Here is a 21,835-nt window from a genome sequence, read left to right as displayed (position 1 = left end):
TGGGTAGAGGGAGACTCGAGGCAAACTGATCCTGAGGCTTGGCACCTCCCAAGTGTTCAGCTCCAATAGGATGGAAGACTTGTCCTTTTCTTGTGCCTGCACTGAGCATGGATTAAGGGAGTATTTTAGCAAATAGTTTATAATCCAGAGACTTCCCCCTCGTGAGCAGGACTCCCAGGATCCAAGCCTGTTGTGATCTCCCAGCTGGAGCGAGGAGAAGATCCATGGGTCCTGGATGGGCAGGAAACTGAGCAGTGCCTGGGAAGTGGCCACTCAGGTGAGTAAGGAGACCTGCTCTTACTTTCACTAAAGACATCTAGTTCAGATGGAGTCACTGATGGAAGAAGCTTTCATTGGTCAGGGGAGGGTTCTGTCATTTTTCTCCCGACACAATGTCCACAGACCAGGAGGTCCTGGGCCAAGCAGTAGTCCATAGAAGTAAGTGTATGTAGAGTAGAGACATGGGATGGTGAACCGTGTGACAAAGGAGAAAGCAGAGTTTAGCTGAGCTGTGGAAAGGCAAGGGATTTTGCCGCTGCTCTGAAAGACCATAGTTGGCTACCCAAGTAATACTGGGATATTTAGGCTCTGAGGGTTACTTGGTTGATTTAGAACAAGGCTCTTAGTATAGAAGGGAAATTTCTCAACCTGATACTAGTGGTGAAGGACTGAAAGTTTGTGCTCAGTTATGAAAGAGTCCACAGTCCCCTGACTTGGGAAATATTGTACTGAGGCCCCTTGTATGATATAAAGCAAAGTTTAAAAAAAAAAAAAAACAGAATTGGGAGAGAAAAATATTGAAGTTTATGTGATTTTTAACTTGGAAAAAGAGATTGGTATTCATAAGAGACTTTAGCTATATTGTTGGATAATAAAAATCATTTGAGCCGGGTGATAGTGGTGCATGCCTTTAATCCCAGCAGAGGCAGAGGCAGAGGCAGGCGAATCTCTGTGAGTTCGAGGCCAGCCCAGTCTACAGAGTGAGTTCCAGGACAGGCTCCAAAGCAATACAGAGAAACCTTGTCTGGAAAACAAAACAAAACAATCATTTGTATGTTATCAGTAATAAACAAAGGTATAAATATTAAAACTATAACATTTATAATAGCATCATAAAGTTACTTGAGGGGGGGGTCTGGAGAAATGGCTTAGTGGTTAAGAGCACTTGCTGCTCTTCCAGAGGACCCGAGTTCAATTCCCTGCACCTACACGGTGGCTCACAAGCACCTGTAACTCCAGTTTCAGTGGATCTTATACCCCCTACTGGCTTCCACAAGCACCAGGCACACAAGAGGTGCATAGACTTACATGCAGGAAGAGAACACTCATACACATAAAGTAAATAAAAAAAATTTAATAAAAGCTCATGATTTTATTTTCCTCATAACAAAATCACCTTAGAACCTTTCTCCTCTTATCGCCTCTCAGTTGACACTCTTGCCTCTCTTACAGTCAGCATCCTCTTAGATCTGCAGTTGGGCTCAACATGGTCTTCTTTGTAGTTTTAGCCTGTGTTTCATAAAGTAGTCTTCGTCTGCCCACCATAGCCACTCTGTTTCCTGTTATAATGTGCTTTCCCTGGGCCTACAAAGAACCCTTGTCCTTGTACTGTGTCACCTTGTGGGGCTGGTGCTTACCAAATTTCTTGCAGAGTGTCGGGCAGGTCTTAGGAATGTTCACCATGTTGGCAGGAACAATATCAGCACAGAAGGAAAGAGGCAAGGCCAGCTAGCATTACTTGGGAAAAATTATAAACAGCGAAGATGGTATGATGTGGCTAGGTCCAACCTGGAAGTCTGTGTTTACAGTTGCATTAGATGAAGAATCTCTGACTTCGAGTAACATCAGGGTCTCAAGAAAGCCACAGCCAACCTGCCCTTCCTGGATGCGCCCCTCAAAGTGGGAAGGGCTAACGTACCAACAGCTATCCTGGCTGAGTGGCTTCAGTGTTTCAGTGTGGCCATTTTCCCCTTAAGAATTATCCCTTCTTTCTAGAGTGGTGTGGGCAGAGATGTTAACAGTTTTCCTCTCATTGGCCTGATAATCAGATCTCCTCTGAGGAATAGTGATGTGACAGCCTCAAAGGAGACTGACTTTCCAGGACCACAAACATGGGGACACAGTATTACACCATAGAAATCTTACAAAGAACTCAAGTGATCTTCCTGCCTAACCCTTCTGAGTAGCTAGGACTACAAGTGTGATTGACTTTGCACAGGAAGCCACTGCCTGCAGCCATAGGAGACTGGAGGGGGGGGCATTTTCAAATACTGCCAAAGCTGTTCTTGGAGGCCAGCCATTGGGGATTGACTCCTCTTGGAGTTTCATGCTCTCGGAAAACAAACAAACAAACAGATTCTCTAGGATACAGAAGCACCTAGTTACTCTGTGGCATAGGCCACAGTAGAGGGTGACACTGAGCACATGCTGGGGCTGGGGCTGGAGAGATGGCTCAGCAGTTAAGAGCACTGGCTACTGCAGGGCAGTGGTGGCGCATGCCTTTAATCCCAGCACTGGGAGGCAGAGGGCACGCAGATCTCTGAGTTCAAGGCCAGTGGTCTACAGAGTGAGTTCCAGAACAGCCAGGGCTATACAGAGAAACTTTGTCAAAGGAAAAAAAAAAAAAAAAATATATATATATATATATATATATATATATATATATATATATACATTGAAAGGCCCTAGACCCCTAAAGGCCGCAGGATCCCTAGGAGCCCCCAAGACTCAGAAACCAGACCAAGAGCTGCAAAAGCAAGAGGGTTTATTAAACGAATGTGCATTCGGGTGTCAGCAATATCGGGAAAGCTGCACACCCCTGCATGGGATGCAAGCTCCTTTTATAGGAAAAAAACGCAGATCAGCATACGGGCAAGGGACACAAAGTGATTGATTACAAAGTATGATCTCATGTTAGAGTGGTCACCCAGGTGTGACCTGCTTTTCTACAAAGGAAAAACCATAGAATGTACCCTGAAAAGTCCCTGATTGTCTGTTGGCCAGCCAGGTGTGACCCAAAGAGGGTTGCTTTGGCGATCGCCCCCATCAAAACCATAGGATGTGTCCTGGGTTGGGGCGAACTTCCTTGTAATGGGCCAAGGCCTGTGGAAACTTTTCTCTTTGTGAACTAAAATCTTTATATATATATCGCCCTTCGACACCCATACATGCAGGCAAAACATCAATGCATATGAAATAAAAATAAGAGCTAGAGAGATAGCTAAGAGGTTAAGAACACTGGCTTCCCTTCAAGAGGTCCTGAGTTCAATTCCCAGCAACCACATGGTGGCTCCAACCATTTATAATGAGATCTGGTGCCCTCTTGTGGCCTACAAGCATACATGTAGGCCGAACACTATATATAATAAATAAATAAATAAATAAATAAATAAATAAATCTTTAAAAAATAAGAAAATCTTTTTTTCTTTTCTTTTTTTTCTTTTCTTTTTCTTTTTCTTTCTTTCTTTCTTTTTTTTTTTTTTTTGGTTTTTCAAGACAGGGTTTCTCTGTGTAGCTTTGGAGCCTATCCTGGCACTCGCTCTGGAGACCAGGCTGGCCTCAAACTCAGAGATCCGCTTGCCTCTGCCTCCCGAGTGCTGGGATTAAAGGCGTGAGCCACCAACGCCCGGCTTAAAGTTCAGTATTTTTATTTATTTATTTATTTATTTTTTTGGTTTTCAAGACAGGGTTTTTTTTTCTTTTTTTGGGGGGGGGGATTTCGAGACAGGGTTTCTCTGTGTAGCTTTGGAGCCTATCCTGGCACTTGCTCTGGAGACCAGGCTGGCCTGGAACTCACAGAGATCTGCCTGCCTCTGCCTCCCGAGTGCTGGGATTAAAGGCATGTGCCACCAACGCCTGGCAAGTAAATCATTTTTAAAAGAAGAAGTGAAGGACTGCCGTAGCCTCCCTCATATCGGGGACCGATGCATGGCACACCAGTTCACTCTCAAGGCGTGAAAATACCTAGTTTTTGCTGTACCAACATAGAGGGGAATGGCAGAGGAAGCGCTGATGCTGTCCTTGCCTGTGATCCTGGCCTCTGGGTCAGAGCTCACTAAATCTGTACTTAGTCCCCAAGTTGTTGATCCCACTGGTACTTGCCAGAGACCCTTCTATGTCCTTCCACAAGAGTGAGATGGCAATGCAAGCCTGGCAGCTTGAGCTCAATTCCCAGAATATACATAAAGGTTGAAAGGAGAGAACTAAGTCTAAAAAGTTGGTCCTCTGACCTCCATGTGCACACAGTGCATCTGTCACCCTACACTGGCTGCTCTCTTCAAGAGGTCCTGAATTCAATTCCCAGCAACCACATGGTTCAATTCCCCCTACCCCCACCCCTGGGCACACTTTAAATTTACATCTTTCTCTGCTGTGGGGCTTCCTTTCCTAGGCCGTCCATCAAGTATGACAACTCATTCAGGGAAGGCCACAGCCGAGACCCTGGAAAAGTGGTTAAGGCCTGAGGGTATACTAGCATCCTGAGCCTGAGGATTAGATTGTGCCCTTTGGGAGGCTACAGGATGCACAGAAGCCTCTGGCCTCCATTCTCTGCAGCAGGAAAGGATAATGGACCTTTTTTCATCTGAGGAAACCTGAAGGGACTAACCCCCGCTGCCATGAAGATTGGCCTCTTGCCACCCTGCTAGACATGTGACAGAAGGACCTCTCTTTACCTCTCCACAGGTGGCCCAGTGTAGCTAGCTCCACATGAAGTCTTTTTTTTTCTTTTTTTTTCCTTTTCTTTCTTTTTCTTTTTCTTTTTTTTTTTTTTTTTTTTGAGACAGGGTTTCTCTGTGTAACAGCCTCAACTGTCGTGGAACTTGCTCTGTAGACCAGGTTGGCCTCCAACTCACAGAAATCTGCCTGCCTCTGCCTCCTGAGTATTGGGATTAAAGATGTGCTTCACCCACCCAGCTCCACATGAAGTCTTCATGTGACATCTTTAAACTCAAGACATTAAACAGGGTTATTCTCAATACTCGTATACATAGCATGGTCTCCCTGTGGAGCCTGTCTCTTAGTTCCAGAACACTTCTCTATTGAACCTTCCTTCCTGTCTACACTGCTGCTCTTACCAGCCCGTCTCCAACCTGAAATGTGACACTAGATTCCTATTATCTGTCTCAGTATCCATGTATTCTCCACATTGTTTTCCACAAAGGTGACCATCAGCATCACACCATGAATGAATCCCTTGGCCCCAGGATGGCCTCTGACCTGCTCATGTGGTGTCAGGCTTCATTGGTCATTTGCTGCTGCCTAACTCACACAGACCTAATGGTCCTGCACTCACCACCACCACTCCCATGGCCCAGGAAGCTCAGCCATCTGACTCCAGGGAGAACACTAGGACGTGCTCCCACTATTACGTGCATTCTGCACAGGGCAGACAAGTTGAAACCTTCCCCTTTCATCCCCATTAATAGTTTAGTTTTGTTGAGAGATGTTCCCTTTCGATCTCACATCAGAGACTACATAGCAAAGTTGGCTTTAGGATTGCATCCTACAATTTTGTGTAGTGTTAACCTTTTGTTGTTTTTATTCTGGTTTGGGTTATTGTTTTTTAAAGCAGCCCTTGTAGGTAGTAGCCTAGACTGGTACTGAATTCAGTCCTCTTGCCTTAACCGCTCAAGTGCTGTGATTATAGGCGTGTACCACCCACTACCCCCACTAGTGTTAACCTTTTCATTTTGTGTTTGTTGTTTCAGAATGGAAAACCAAGGAAGAAAACCAAAACACAAACTTGAACTTACAGCCATTGATCTCAGATGAAAAAACAGTGATTCTGGGGGAAACACCGTTGAAGAAGGCCAATGAAGAACATTACAAAACGGAGCAGAACTTCAACCCAAGTCCAAGCCCTGTTGGCTCCCATACTGTGCAGGTATCAAATCCTAGTGTACCAATTGCTCGACACCAGGTGGCTCCTAGCGGAGAGAGACCATACATGTGCATGGAGTGTGGGAAGTGCTTCGGTAGGAGCTCTCACCTCCTTCAGCATCAGCGAATACACACTGGTGAGAAGCCCTATGTATGCCATGTGTGTGGGAAGGCCTTCAGCCAGAGTTCTGTCCTTAGTAAGCACAGGCGGATCCACACAGGTGAAAAGCCCTATGAGTGTAATGAATGTGGGAAAGCCTTTCGAGTGAGCTCAGACCTTGCCCAGCACCACAAAATACACACAGGAGAGAAGCCTCACGAATGTCTAGAATGTGGGAAGGCATTCACTCAGCTCTCACACCTCATCCAGCACCAGCGGATCCACACAGGGGAGAGGCCATATGTGTGTCCCTTGTGTGGGAAAGCCTTCAACCATAGCACTGTCCTGCGGAGCCACCAGAGAGTGCACACTGGAGAGAAGCCTCATGGGTGCAGTGAGTGTGGGAAGACGTTCAGTGTGAAGAGGACATTGCTGCAGCACCAGCGGGTCCACACTGGGGAGAAACCCTACACATGCAGTGAGTGTGGCAAGGCCTTCAGTGACCGCTCTGTGCTCATCCAGCATCACAATGTGCACACCGGGGAAAAGCCGTACGAGTGCAGTGAATGCGGCAAGACCTTTAGCCACCGCTCCACCCTGATGAACCACGAGAGGATTCACACTGAGGAGAAGCCCTACGCATGCTATGAGTGCGGCAAGGCCTTTGTCCAGCACTCGCACCTCATCCAGCACCAGAGAGTCCACACCGGAGAGAAACCCTATGTGTGCGGTGAATGTGGACATGCTTTTAGTGCACGCAGGTCTCTGATCCAGCACGAGAGAATCCACACAGGCGAGAAGCCCTTTCAGTGCACAGAGTGTGGCAAAGCCTTCAGCCTGAAAGCAACTCTCATCGTGCACCTGAGGACCCACACGGGAGAGAAACCCTATGAGTGCAACAGCTGTGGCAAGGCCTTCAGCCAGTACTCAGTGCTCATCCAGCACCAGAGGATCCACACAGGAGAGAAACCCTACGAGTGTGGGGAGTGTGGACGAGCCTTCAATCAGCACGGGCACCTGATCCAGCATCAGAAAGTACACAGGAAGCTGTGATCCATGGCTGTCAGAAGCCCAACTTAGAACATAGGCAATACGTGACCAGCCTTCCTCCTGGAAGTTCAGTTACATCTGAGGACCTTTCCCTGGTGACTCATCACAATTCCCTTTCCTTCCTAGCGAAAACATTCCTCTACAAATGTTACTTTTATTTTCCTCAACATATTGAAATTACATTGGAGAATATCCTACAATTGTGGATATTGGTTAAAAAAAAACAAAACAAAAAAAGCCATAATTCTGCCTTTGACGTGAATTAGTTTATTGAAGCAACTTTAAAGTTGAAACAAAGCAGGTGGTGGTGGTGCACGCCTTTAAACCCAGCAGAGGCAGGCAGATCTGAGTTTGAGGCCAGCCTGGTCTCTGGTCTACAGAGTGAGTTCCAGGACAGTCAGGGCTGTTACAGAAGAAACCATCTCAAAAAAAAGAAAAAGGGGGTGGTGGTGGAGGGGAACCACTGACAGAGGGAGGGAGTAGCCCTGGCTGTCCTGGAACTCCTTCCCTCTGTAGAACAACTCAGAGATCTGTCTCTGCCTCCATAATGCCAGTACTGCATAGGTTATTTTTGTTTTTTTGGTTGTTGTTTTTCGAGACAGGAAGTTGTTTTTGGAGCCTGTCCTGGAACTTGCTTGGTAGACCAGGGTTGTCTCAAACTCAGTACTCAGGAGGCAGAGGCAGGCGGATCTCTGAGTTTGAGACCAGCCTGGTCTTCAAGAGCCAGTGCCAGGACAGCCTCCAAAGCCACAGAGAAACCCTGTCTCGAAAAACCCCCTAAAAATTAAATTTCTTGGGCCAGAGAGATGATAACCTGAGTTTACTTTCTAGAACCCACACTGTAGGTGGAGAACCAACTCCCACAAGTTGTCCTCTGGCTTCCATGTAAGTTTCAAGCACGAGTGTGTGATATGCACACAAATAAAATTGATTTTAAAATATTCTGAAATGGCAATTCCAAGAGTCTGGAAAAGGAAAAATAGATGCATTACTGAGAATTTATGTAAACTTAAGAAAAAAAACCTGTTTGGGATCTGTTTTATGGTTTCTGTTGTCTTGACAAAACACCATAACAAAAGCAATTTAGAAGAAATGGTTTATTTCACTTCCACATAGGAAGTCTCATAGAATTTCTATCACAGGCTATGGAATAACAGCATTGCTTTCTAGCTTGTGCCTCCTGGCTGTTTTCTTATACAAGTTCAGGTAGGATCCACTCACCCATTGGTCCCACTGCACCAGTATCTCCAAAATACTAGGTGCTCTTCAGGAACTCTAACCCTGCCATATGGTGCCAAACCTGTTTCTCCAGGATGCCTTCAACTACAACTGAGGTGGCACCTTCACTGGGTCTCTCATAGTGCCAAGCCTCAGCTTGAACCCACACACACCTTCAAAACATACACACCACCTTGAAAAATCTTACTTTTAGTTGCCTGCCTCTAGATGACAGCTTCTGAATGCTAATCCTGAGGAAATACTGCCTAGATTTCTCCTCAATGACATTGATCTTCCTCCCACCAGCATGTGAGGCAGTCAGAACAGAAACATGACTTCAAGCCATGCCACTAAAGGAGATGCTTAATGACTTGCTCACTTTGTTCTTTTACAGCCCACACCATCCACCTAGGGGTGGCACTGCCTAACAGACTTGCCTATAGGCCAACCATATACAGGCATTCTTTCAGTTGCATCCCTCTTCTTTGTGTCAAGAAAAAAAAACTAGTGCCAGGTAGGACTTTCTGACCCTCTAGTGAAAATTCAACTCATGGGATGGCTCAGTAGGTAAAGGTGCTTGCCACCAAGCCTGACAACCTGAGTGCAATCCCCAGAACCCACATGGCGGACACGGAGAGCACCTAGTATTGACATCCACCTACCCAAATTCCCGGCCCAGCATGTCATGTTCAAGTCCCCTCTAGAGGGCAAGCTTCTGACCCTAACACTTGGGGTGTTTTAAGTTTCTGCATCTTTCACTTCCTGTACCAAGGGGATCCATGGCATGGACCACCACCCCCCAAAAAAAGAGGCTCACACATAGCCTATTAGCCAAAGCACATACTTTATTAGCTCCTGAGATCTAATTCTCCTTCTCCTGTACAGTTTTGGTTCCACGTAGTCGCCCAGTCCGGCGGGCAGCAATGAGACCCACTTTGCGACCAGCAGGGGCATCTCTTCGGATAGTGGATGGTTTGCCAATGTGCTGGTGGTTACCACCTCCAAAGGGATGCTCTACGGGCTGTAGAGAGAGAATAAGGTTAGAGTGAGTTAACCTCACCTACCTGGGGAAGACAGCAGCAGAATCTACTGGCTAGAATCCACCCAATGCAGCTCCCAGCACAGGATTACTATACGTGTTACTTAGTTACTTACATTCATGGCCACACCCCGTACACGTGGCCAGCAGTTCCTCTTTGCCTTGTACTTGTGGTAGGCACGACCAGCCTTTAAGATAGGTTTGTCAATTCTACCCCCACCGGCCACAACACCTGCAAAAATATATAACACCTCTGAGATATGCATGGCAAAGCCCTCCAGCCTCAATGAAATGTACCACCCAAGAGCCTGAGCACTGAGGAAGCCCATCACACCCTGCAATCATTTCCATTGACAGGCAAGCGAAGACCATTCCTAGATTAAGCACAATGTTGGCTCTGCCCAATTCCCAGGGGTGCACTCAGACATTCAGTGTCTGAGATCAGGACAGATCCTTCAACGTCGGAAGACACCTCTCATACAAATGGGAGAATCCATTGCATGCAGCAAGGCATCCTCTGGGAACATATATCCTCAATCTACCCTGTGCAGCAGCCATGAGCTTAGCAGACGTTGAAAGTTCCCAAGTCACACAACAAGAGATCTGACTCATGTCCCATTTCACTGACTTGGACGTCCTTAGCTAGACACAAGTACAGGATTGCTAGGTTAAGTCACAAGGTACAAAAATCCCAAGTGGCTTAATCTTTTGTTAACCTTTATTTTATGCATACGGATGCATATACAGACCTACATGTTATGTCTGTACACATGTAGGCAAAGCCCAGAAACGAGTAACAGATCCCCTGGGACTGGAATTACAGTGGTGACCTGTGAAAGGAACCCGAGTGCTCTCGAAGAGCAACCAGTGTCTTTAACCGCTGAGCTATGTCTACAGGCCATGCTGTAACAAACGCAGAAAGTAGATACTGTACCATTCTACAATTCAAGGTTTTATTCTGTGTTCAAAGAGGGTGCCCCCAAGAACAAGGAAATAAGGAATCTGGATCTAAGGCCCCAGCTTAGCAGCTGACACTTCACATGCTGAGCAACTAGTCTTCAGGGTTCCACTACTCTCTGGTACTCACCAACAACAGCTCTGTTGGCGGAGGAAATAACCTTCTTGGACCCCGAAGGCAGCTTCACTCGAGTCTTCTTGGTCTCCGGGTTGTGGGAGATGACTGTGGCATAGTTCCCGGATGCTCGGGCCAGCTTGCCCCTGTCTCCAGGCTTCTCCTCCAGACAGCACACGATAGTACCCTCAGGCATGGTGCCCACGGGCAAAACATTGCCGATATTTAGCTGGGCTGTCAAGAGAATTGTCAAAGCGAACGACAGCAATGAGAACCGCTCCCACTACAAAGCACAGCCCTTCCTTCCTTCCCCGCCTTGAAGCTCACCCTTCTTGCCGCAGTACACAAACTGCCCTGTGTGGATTCCCTCTGCGGCGATGAACAGCTCCGTGCGCTTCTTAAATCGGTAGGGATCCCGAAAGACCACTTTCGCGAGGGGGGCGCCGCGGCCGGGGTCATGAATGATATCCTATGGGTCGGGGGTATGATCAGAAGGCCTGCTCGAGGCGCCCTGTCCCCAGCCCGCTTGCCCCAGCCGATGTCCTCGTACCTTTACGATACCCTTAATGTAGCCGTGCCGCTCAGCGAAGTCCACAGCACGCAGGCGCGCGGCGCCCTTACGGTGTTTCACGTGAGCGCGGAACACAGATCCGGCGCCTTTCCTCTGCCCTCGGATCACACGGCCCATGGCGGCGAGTCTGGAAAGGGCTCACACTCAGCGCCCAAAAAAACAGGTCCCTGCCAGCTCCCAAGACCGACAACACCGCCATCCCTCCCTCCCGTCATGGATGAGTGGACCACGGCGCACGGCGGACCACCGAGTTGCTCACTGTGGCGGATGGCGGTGGATAATTTCAAACTCGCAGCAACCCAAGAACAACCTACCTGCCGGCAAGCACGGCCGAAAGAGGAAATACACGGCGGCAATCAGCCTTATCTTCCGGGGCGGGGCAACAACACCGCCCCTTCCGCGGCGCGATGCCTGTTGGGACTTGTAGTCACACCCGGGTGCCACTTTTCTTCCTTCCAGTGGCACTGAAACTTAAGCCTACCCTAGGCTCCCTAGGGAGAGGGACTCTGAGGAAACTAACTCAGGACTCTTATGGAGTGCAGGCGTGCGGCGGTGGTGGCTCCATGGTTGCCAGGATTTGTGCAGGGCAACACAGAATTGAGCCTCAGAATACGAGATCCCGAGCTTGGCTCAGACAATCGCTTCCATATAAGATGAAGTGCTCAAGATGGCTCCGAGGTAGATGAAGGAGATTGGATGTGCAGACATGGGAAACCCAGAGCTTTGCACAAGCAGAAGATTGGGATTTGGAAGCCGAGCAGACATGGGAAACCCAGAGCTTTGCACAAGCAGAAGATTGGGATTTGGAAGCCGAGCGGTGGTGCATGCCATTAATACCAGCAATCCGGATCCGGAGGCAGAGGCAGGCAGAGTTCAACACACACACACACACACACAGTCCAAGGAGGCAGGCAGACACACACACACACACACACACACACACACACACACACACACACACACACACACACACACACAGTCCTAGGAGGCAGGCAGAGTTCCCTGGCACGCGCGCGCAACCCCCCCCCCCACACACACACACACAGTCTAGGGCTGCTTGGCAAGAAAGTGACTCCTAGATATCTTTGGTGGCATAGAGCCTTCAAAGAGAGAGTCGTTATTTGAGTGAACCCTGTCAGCAGGCAATGCCGTGAAGGTAGAGACAGAGAGGGAGGTAGGGTCCCAGTGGTAATAGAGGCTCCTAATCAGAACTGGGAGACACCCCCCCCCACCCGCAGAGCAGGGGCTAAAAATGGCATGGTGAGAAGGAAGGGGCATCCGGGTGGCCTGGTATACTGAGAAGGGGGAGGGACACCCTATATTCACCTGCAGGGGCTTCATAGACCTTATGGTGGTGGCTAATTTGGGTGAAGATGGCAAGCACTGAGGCACTCAGGGATAGGTCTCATCTCTGCCTGTGCTGAACATGACCCCTGGTTTCAGCCATAGTCAGCTAATCCCTGCTTTTCATAGTAATTTTAGAAACCACTTGTGTACTTGCTTTTAGTATCACTCCTGGTGGCGTGGATTCACTCTTTTTTCTGTTTGTTTTGTTTTGTTTTTCGAGACAGCGTTTCTCTGTATTGTTTTGGGGGCTGTCCTGGAACTCGTTCTGTAGCCCAGGTTGGCCTCGAACTCACAGAGATCTGACTGGCTCTACCTCCCAAGTGCTGGGATTAAAGGCGTGTGCCACCAACACCCAGCTTACTCTTGTTTGCTAATAAAAGATTCATCTAAAGAGCTAGAAAGTTAATTCTGTAATATCTTCTATTTCCAGAGACGGGGTTTCTCTGTATAGCCTTGGCTGTCCTGGAACTCACTCTGTAGCCCAGGTTGGCCTCGAACGCAGAGAAATCTGCCTGTCTCTGCCTCTACCACTGCCTGGCACAAACTCTTGATATGCCTAGTGCTTCCAAACTTCCCGTGGAGACATGAGGGTAAAAGTGGTAGGCTAGTATGGTGGACACATTCAAAAGCTGTAATACACTAAATGCACTGAGTAGCTTTACTTCACTGGCAGCCGTCGTACCGGTTGATGCCTCTGCAGAGTACACATTAATACACATTAATCACTTACCTCCTATGTTTGCACAGACACCTACATGTTCAAGACCATCCTGTGACCAACTTTGTCACAATGGCCCAAATGTAATCGTCATCACCTGACGGGTTCTAATCATTGTCACAAGCTGTATTCATGGGTTTTCTTGTCTTAGGTTTATTTATTATTTTATGAGTAGGAATGTTTTGCCTGAAGGTATGTGTGTGTCTCACATATATGCCTGATGACCAAGTGTTGGATCCCCCTGCAATTGGAATTACAGAAGGTTGTGAGCCACCCTGTGGGTGCTGGGAATTGAACCTGAGTCCCCTGAAAGAGCAAGAAGTGCTCTTAACCTCTGAGCCAATCTTCCAGCCTTATACTTATGTTTTAATGTTTAAAATATGCATTTAATATTATATATACTAAACATTATAAATACATATTTAGCATTTGTAATGTCTCCCCCTTTACCTCCCCACTAGGATGTCAGCTTCAGGAAGGCAGGAGTTTGAGGCAAAAAAAAAAAAAAACAAATAAATAAATAAACATGTGCACACCAAAGCATAGGACATGCAAAACCAAAGAAGCAGAGCGCTCCGGTCAGGCTGATTGCAACAGGTCCTTATCTGGCCCCCTAGATCTCCACATGGCGTTATCCATAGCATGCACCAACAGCAGGGGAAGGGACAAGTATAAAGTTTAACACCCAGGGCAGTGTGGGTGCACGCCTTTAATCCCAGCACTCGGGAGGCAGATGCAGGCGGATCTCTGTGAGTTCGAGACTAGCCTGGTGGACAAGAGCTAGTTCCAGGACAGCCTCCAAAGCCACAGAGAAACCCTGCCTTTGACTGACCACCTACCCACCTCCCTTCCTCCTCCCCCAACCCCCCCCCCACAAAAAAACCAAGAAGACCATACACATAACATGAAAATAATTTCTTAAAAATGATAAGGATTTGGTGGACTTTGCAGAGCCCCTGTTGAGGGCCCTACCCTGCCTGGGGAGTGGAGGGTGGATGGGGTGGGGGGTAGGTCGGGGGTGAGGGAGGAGGGATGGGGGTGAGGGGAGAGGGAGAAGGGATTGACATGTGAAACAAGCTTGTTCCTAATTTGAACCAATAAAAAATAAATAAATAAAATAAATAAAAAATAAAATAAAAATTCAAATTAAAGGAAAAAAATGATAAGGATTTCTAAGCATTTTCCCATTGTTTCCCAAGGGCTTAAAGATCCAACCCTTCACTCCCTAGACCACTGGGGTCCCATGACTGGCTGATCATATCTATGTGGGGAGCCAGTGAAGGCTCTGCTTGCTGGCTGGCTCACCTTGGCTCTGGCCTATGGTCTTGCTTAGTAGTTCTGCAGGGCCCTACATGTTCTATACTCAAGGCATTCATATGGCTCATATGGGACCTGTAGGCATTAAGCCACACTGTCTCCCAAGAAGTACCCCCTCCAAAGTGGGAAGTGGATCAGCTACTTGAGACCCACACTTCTGTGAAAAACCCCAGGCTCAGGCGCAGAGGCAGGCGGATCTCTGTGAGTTCGAGACCAGCCTGGTCTATAAGAGCTGGTTCCAGGACAGCCTCCAAAGCCACAGAAAAACCCTGTCTCAAAAAACCAATAAATAAATAAATAAATAAATAAATAGTTTAACACCCAAATAGAAGAACATGTTTTTAATAGTTGCTTTACTTTAGTTTAAAACTGAATCTCGATATGTAACCCAGGCTGACCTTAAATTTACCATTCTGCAGCCTGAGCCTTCCAAGTGTTGAGATTATAAATGCCACTATGCCCATAGTTCACTCAGAAAAGCAAAACAAACCAGAAAGTCACAGCTGTCTTGTCCCTTAAACAAAACACATCCTTACATGCAGGCCCTCAATTGAGTTGGCCTCATGACTAGTGGGAGCTATGGTACCAGTTTCAGCACCCACAATACCAAGGTTCAGTCCTGCAGTTTGCGCTCGCACTTTTTCTCCAGTTCAGCCATCTCCTTAAGGACCAAGGCTACACTGTACCGCAGCTCCTGGAATTTGGCGATGGGAACCTCGAAGCGGTGTGCAGACCCATCGGTGAGCTTCAGCTGCATGAGAACACTCGGTTGCAGGGAGCGGGACTGAGTACTTGTGGAGATGGCCACATCTACCCGCCACCGGAAGTAAGACATGTGGGGCAGCCAGGACGCCTGTTGTTGGGCCACTGAGTCGAGAACAGGGCGCTGACTCCCAAATACCAAACTGGCTAAATCTCCAATCAGATCTTGAGGGATGCCAAGTTCCTGGAGCTCATCCTGGAAGGCTTCTGGCTTCAGACTGGCAGGGGGCCGCCGGAGAGCTTGCTGGAGCAGTGTGTGTGTGCCTGCCAACAGGACGGCCAGACGCTCCTCTGACAGGTTGGCACTGGCACCGAGGTGCTGCACGGCTTCCCTGCAGTCTTTTCCATGCAGGGCCCCCACAACAAGCTTCAGCAACTTTCTGAAGGTGCTCCTGTCCAAGTCCCTCATGAGCTGAGCCACTGCCGCCACTTGTGGAGAGGGCTGGGCCCCCAGAAAACTGACCCGGCCACTGTGACTGTCGGCTGGATGGTGCAGGTACGGGGCTGCAGCCCCCAAAGCAGACATTCTTGCTTCCCCTTTCCTGCTCAGTCCGAAGAGAAGGTCCTAACCACAGCTGCCTGGAGACAGGAAGGAGAGACAAGTGACTCCCTGGCCAGGAGCTCCATGTACCAAAAGATGACGGTCTATGTGCGGCCCCATCCGCCTATCACTGTCCACATGAACTACCAACTGGGACGCGTGCTTGGGCGGTGGCGCTGAGACCGCATGGCAAAGGAGCCCACCTGAGTCTAGAAGGGAGGCCTCCCAGAGAGGAGCGGTTGACAGGGACGCCTAAGTCCTACGTAAGCACTATTAGTGAATGTGGGCAACGCAGCTGAGACCAATCCCCGACTCAACCCCGAATGCTAAAACAACAGCTCTGGAAGACCTAATCTCACATTGCAAATATAAACCAATCCTTTAAGCCCTCGGCACCTGGAAGAAGCGGTCCGATAGTAGCTTGCGGCGGCTGGCAGAAGCAGGAAGTTGGCCGGGCCTCAGGAAGGGCCCAGAGACACTTCCGGGACACTCTAGGATAGCACGATAGAGGCCCTCGATGGTTCTCGGAGCCGCCCGCATGCGCCGGAGGGCAGCGTTGTCCCCTGACTCTGACGCTTGGTTTTTACGGAAGAGGAAGCAGAAGTCACTAGTTTATTTAGCTTCCGGGATCGGACTCAAAGTTGCCGCTGTCCTGCGCGCAAGCAGTCTAGTGTTAGGGGCACACGCTAGAATTGTTGTAGAATTGTTGTAGCTGGTGCTACCGAATTGCAAATTTTAAAATAGTTAATGACCCAGGCAGAGACGCACGTCTTTAAAACCAGCGCTCAGGCGGGACCTGGTGGCGCACGCCTTTAATCTCAACATTTGGTAGGCAGAGGCAGGTGGCTTTCTATGAGTTCAAGGTCGGCCTGGTCTACAAAGTGAGTTCCAGTACAGCCAGGACTGTCGCATGGAGGAACCCTGTCTTAAAAAACCAAAACAGCAACAAAAACAACACGGGGGTGGGGGAATACACGCAGACAGATCTGTGTGAGCTCTACGTCAGTGTGGTCTAGATACGGAGTTCCCGGCCAGCCAAGGCTACAAAGCGAGACCCGGTGTTAAAAACAAATAAAAAAGTTTCCCAAGGAGGACAGGGGTGCGGGTGAGGGAGGTAGTAAACCTGTGTATGTTGTGGACAGTATAGCTCCATAGACCTTTAATTGGGGGTGGGGGCTAATTAAATGAGCAAAACATTGGATAGATGTCTCATCAGGGATGATATAAATGGCTAATGACCCAAACCTGATGATACAAGGCAGTGATCCCAAGAGGCAGGGCAAGATGATCATACATCAAAGGCAGGACTGTCTGGGCTCCAGAGTGAGTTCAAGACCAACCTGAATAACTCTAGTGAATTGCTTTATCGAAAAAAGATTGGAGGAAGTTGGGTGTTGTGGCGCATGTCTATAATCCCAGCACTTGGAAGGCAAAGGCAGGCAGATCTCCGAGTTCCAGGCCAGTCAGTCAGGGCTACACAGAGACCCTGTCTTTAAGTAAATTAATAAATAGTTATATATATATATATATATATATATATATATATATATATATATATGTGTGTGTGTGTGTGTGTGTGTGTGTGTGTGTGTGTACATAAAATAGATGTGTATATATGTATATATATACACTTATGTTCAATAAACAAATAAAAGAACGTGGTCACCACTCTAAAAATTAGAATCACAATAAGGATCTATTTCCCACCCTTCAAATAAGCAGGTTGATCACATCAAATGCTGGCATGTGTGTGCTGTGCAGTAATTGCAGCACCCGTGCTTGTCTATGGAACTAAAGCAGAATAAGTACTTGGGAGAGCTGTCTAGAGGCTTCTTTTAAATTTAAATATATATGGGTGAAGGGAATAGTTCTGTGGGAGAGGTTTGCCTAACAATCTCCGACTGTCTGCCTCCCAAGTGCTGGAATTAAAGGTGTATGCCACCACAGGGTGCTTGCCTCATCTTCTGTTCTTTATCCTTAGCCCGCCTCCAAACCCAACTTGAGCAGCCAGGGTGCTTTACAAAACACGACCCCAGAGTAAGGGTGTGGCTCCATGGCAGGTGTAAGGCAGGTCCAGAATTCCATTCCAACTTAAAGCTCTGAGAAGAGAGGCCTGTAGCCGGCGGTGGTGGCACACGCCTTTAATCCCAGCACTCGGGAGGCAGAGGCAGTCGGATCTCTGTGAGTTCGAGACCAGCCTGGTCTACAAGAGCTAGTTCCAGGACAGCCTCCAAAGCCAAAGACAAACAACAACAACAACAAAAGCTCTGGGGAGAAAAACTGAAGAAAACCTAAACAGTCCCTGTAAGATACCCCTAGTGGTGTCCCATATTCTGGAATAAAATGCAAAGTCCTGTCTGGGCTTACAAGTTTTTGGCCCATTCTCCACTTTCCCATCTCATTCCCTGTACCCCCACTGTCACGTCTTCTGTTACCCTGTCTTGGGCCATGAGGCAGTGGTCCACAGCCTGAGCCATTCCCCTCCTGCCAGTGGTCTCAAAAGGTCTGTCAGGCAGACATTCAGGAGCAGAACTGAAGGACACACACAGGGATAGCACAGCTCTGGCTTGCGGTTCCTTCTCTTGGTCCAGTCTGACCAGTTCTCTGCACTTCCCTGGAAAGTGGAGAATGGGGTAGGTCTGCTGTTTGTGAGGGAAAGGATACTCATTGCTTCCTTATCCTCTACCAGGGATGTTAACATACATGTCTGCACATTAATTTTTTTTAGTTTTTGAGACAGAGTTTCTCTGTATAGCCTTGGAGCCTCGCTTGGTAGCCCAGGCTAGCCTCAAACTTGTGATCCTCCTGCCTCTGCCTCCTTCAGTAAATCCTACCAGCCTGTGCCACCACAACCAGTATTTTTATATCTACCCTATGGTAGTGCATTTTCATATAGTTAGCTCTAAATTTTAGGATGGGATCTGGTTCATACAGAATATCCTGAACCCCAAAATGACGTCAAGCCCTTGTCAAGTAGTTATGGTATTTCCATTTTATTTTTATATGCATTGGTATTTTGCCTGCATGTATGTATGTGTGAGAGTGTCAGATCCCCTGGAGATGGAATTACAGGTAAGTGTTGTTGTTATTTTGCTTAAAGTAGAAGTCTGGAGATGGAGATGGAACATGAACTGTGGAGGGTACATTAAATACCCTGTAGTTTTATTACAGGGTGAGAGAGCGAGAGGGGGAGAGAGAAAAATGGAAGAACATGTCCCGCGCGCTCTGTATTTCTCGCCAGCAAGAAATCATACACGGGACACTCGGATCCTTCTGCAGACAAGCTTTAATGCATCTTGTGAGGGGAGAGCATAAGCTTCCCAGAGCGGAGACACTAAACCAAGAAAACCATCCCTTATATAGGCTGACCAGCTGCCTGGGACGTGTTACCCTATGAATGGCTTCAGCTCCTCAGGCAAAAATGAGCCACGGGATAGGCAGAGATCAAAGGAATGGAGATTACCCAGCGCCTGTGAAGTAATTTACAACTTGGTGTCTTCAGGCACCTATTATTGTAATGGATAATGTAGGAACCGGCTTCCTACATATCCCCATTTTTTTATTAATTAATGAAAAGGCTTTATATTATTACAAGCAAATAGGTCACCCATATGTTGAGGGATAGAGGTAGAGGTTGTACCTTCCCAAAATCAAACATTAAGACTGTGTACGGGAGTCACCATCAGGCTGTTAGCTTGACCCGAAGTACTCTCGACCTGTCCTCTGCCGTTTTTCTGGGAAAGGGAAGTCTCGGGGCAGGTAACCCTTATGCAGGTCAACGTACCTCCCAGAGAAGCCTGCATAATAGGCAACTCTGTGCGATGCCTTTGCTCAGCATCCCTCTTTGGGCTGCCCAGACCAGACACTCTACCCTGTACAATGAGCCTAGGCTCCGGGTGTGCAAGAGCTGTCTGGCCGGCGGCCTATTGCTAAAGCATAGTTAGCCAAAATATAAGCGCTTGGGCGGTCTCTTGGTTTGAGCCCTGGAGCTTACATGCCAGTCAAAAGTAACAGCAATCCGCAAGCGGCTGCATCAAACAATTTCACCCCCACCCCTTTTCTCACAGACCAGCCAAAAATAACAGCAATCCGCAAACGGCTGCATCAAACAATCACCCCCACCCCTTAAGCAGTGACAATCTCTCCGCCAAGGGCAGGAGTTAATCTGGATAACAATAGCGGCTCTCAATTCCCGAGGAGCGGGTGGAGTTTCGACTTTTGAAGGTCTGAAGGGGCTCTTCGGGTGAGTCTTTCTGGGATCCACAGAGGATTTTCTTCATCCTGTGGAAAAACACATATCGCTCCCCTGGATCTTATGAGAATAGGATCCGGGCCTCTCCAAAGATCAGTTAAGATATCTTTCCATTTTACCATTTCCTTTTGGCCTTTTAGGTTTTGAGGTGAGACGCTTGGCCCGAGCGTCAATGTTTATGAGGCTTTAAAGCCCCAGGCATTCCAGGCCTTTAAGAAGTGTTGAATAGCAGGCATGGCCTTTTCCCCTATCAAAGACTGGGAAAGCCATCTGTAATTTTCTCCGCTCCTCTGATGGTAAAAAGGAGTCGGTACCAAATAGTGGGGGTGCTGATGGAAGCACACCCGCTGGCATTTTTGGCAGCCGATATCTATCGGGGTGGTATCGTGCTGCTTCTTTCTCTAGCTCTGCTTCCTTGCTAGAGTCTAAAATCTCAGAGTCTGAGCTGCTCAGCTCCAAGGCTTCCAGTTTCGTTGCAGGGCAGAGGCTAGGTTTCGAGTCTTTATTTCTCTTAAATTTACCGGGGTGTGACCGGCCATTCCCTATTCTCTCTCCCTCCTTCTCTGTCTCTCCCTCATCCAGCTGAGCTGTTTCTTTCACTCCCTTGTCAGTAGACATTCCAGGAGGTCCTTTTTTCTTATTTATTGTTGTTTTTCTTAACAAATTATTTACTCCCTTGTCACTAGACATCCCGGGAGGTCCTTTTTTCTTATATTTTATTGTTAGGCGCGCCCCATCTCTCACCACATTCGGTTTCTGATATGTAATTCTGGACTTCTTTAAGATTGCTACAACAGTGAGAAAAGTCAAAATAGCTCCTAGTAAAAGCATAGAAGCCTCTATATTAACCTCCCACAATAGCAACATTCCCAAGCCAAAGTCCAGAAAAATCATACCTCTCCGAATTTACCACCCTGCGGTTCTGAATCCGCCTCGTTAGAGGGGTCTCCGCGGTGCTGGAGATGTTCATATGTTCCCGGGTTTCGGCACCATATGTCCCGCGCGCTCTGTATTTCTCGCCAGCAAGAAATCATACACGGGACACTCGGATCCTTCTGCAGACAAGCTTTAATGCATCTTGTGAGGGGAGAGCATAAGCTTCCCAGAGCGGAGACACTAAACCAAGAAAACCATCCCTTATATAGGCTGACCAGCTGCCTGGGACGTGTTACCCTATGAATGGCTTCAGCTCCTCAGGCAAAAATGAGCCACGGGATAGGCAGAGATCAAAGGAATGGAGATTACCCAGCGCCTGTGAAGTAATTTACAACTTGGTGTCTTCAGGCACCTATTATTGTAATGGATAATGTAGGAACCGGCTTCCTACAAGAACAGAGCAGGGCAGAGAGTAAGAGAGAAGAATTAGTGGTTGACCACCAGAAACAGAGAGAGAGAGAAAGAGAGATGTGGGCGCAGGCTTAAAAAGGGGGAGCCATGCGCAGAGTCCCTATGAAGTTATACAGCTCCAAACTGGATAATGAGTGACGGACTTGGCGTGTCACTGTGCAAGCCTCACTCATGGTCAGGGGGCAGGGTGTGTCTCTTAAGGAGGTATGGGCAGGTCAGCATTAATATCTGAACCTTTCAATTCCACCTTTACTTATTATTAAAAAGGTGGGATGTTAGACATGGCAGGTTAGGGAATAAGGGTGTTGAGTTCTTAAGACTGCTTCCTGCTGTCCTCGGGGGGGGAGTTGACCTTCTTTGGGGGACCTGAGAAAGCTGAGGTGCTGCCACATCCTGGGCTCCCTGGGGTAGCTGATTGCTCCATTGAAGTCCCGGCTGTTTGGAACTCTGGCACCTCTTAGACCTGGCAAGATGTTGGCAAAGCACAGGACAAGGTTAAGTTTAGGAAAAATTTTTTCTTAGGTCCTAGTACTTGAGGGGAGGATTGTAAGATGAGGGAAGGGTTCCCAAAGATGAGGGAGGGGTTCCCAAGGTTTCCCAGGATGAGGGAAGGGAATCCG

At 48.0% G+C, this 21,835-nt stretch overlaps 3 protein-coding genes across 4 annotated transcripts in view; 1 reads left to right on the top strand and 2 right to left on the bottom strand.

Moving 5' to 3' along the window:
* Window positions 1–7,287, top strand: part of LOC100754299 (zinc finger protein 250) — a 28,382-nt gene extending 21,095 nt beyond the window's left edge. For both annotated transcript variants that reach the window (XM_027404245.2, XM_027404246.2), the window contains exons 4-5: window positions 170–277; window positions 5,710–7,287. In XM_027404245.2, coding sequence (XP_027260046.1) covers window positions 170–277; window positions 5,710–7,034 — 1,433 coding nt within the window. In that variant the 3' untranslated portion in view covers window positions 7,035–7,287. The remainder of the gene's footprint in view (window positions 1–169; window positions 278–5,709) is intronic.
* A 1,787-nt stretch (window positions 7,288–9,074) lies between these two features.
* Rpl8 (ribosomal protein L8) lies at window positions 9,075–11,377 on the bottom strand. The gene is made up of 6 exons (XM_027404284.2): window positions 11,246–11,377; window positions 10,911–11,058; window positions 10,688–10,829; window positions 10,376–10,594; window positions 9,405–9,520; window positions 9,075–9,270 (listed from the first exon to the last, which is right to left on the bottom strand). Exons 2-6 carry the CDS (start codon window positions 11,046–11,048, stop codon window positions 9,112–9,114), a joined length of 774 nt encoding a protein of 257 aa, XP_027260085.1. The 5' UTR covers window positions 11,049–11,058; window positions 11,246–11,377; the 3' UTR covers window positions 9,075–9,111.
* A 3,262-nt stretch (window positions 11,378–14,639) lies between these two features.
* Commd5 (COMM domain containing 5) lies at window positions 14,640–16,168 on the bottom strand. The gene is made up of 2 exons (XM_027404286.2): window positions 16,013–16,168; window positions 14,640–15,654 (listed from the first exon to the last, which is right to left on the bottom strand). Exon 2 carries the CDS (start codon window positions 15,599–15,601, stop codon window positions 14,927–14,929), a length of 675 nt encoding a protein of 224 aa, XP_027260087.1. The 5' UTR covers window positions 15,602–15,654; window positions 16,013–16,168; the 3' UTR covers window positions 14,640–14,926.
* Window positions 16,169–21,835: the final 5,667 nt, after the last annotated feature.

This window comes from Cricetulus griseus, chromosome 2 (genome assembly GCF_003668045.3).
Source record: "Cricetulus griseus strain 17A/GY chromosome 2, alternate assembly CriGri-PICRH-1.0, whole genome shotgun sequence".
Classification (NCBI taxonomy): domain Eukaryota; kingdom Metazoa; phylum Chordata; class Mammalia; order Rodentia; family Cricetidae; genus Cricetulus; species Cricetulus griseus.
Note: the sequence above shows the minus strand (reverse complement) of the source record. Positions and strands in the feature narration are given on the sequence as shown.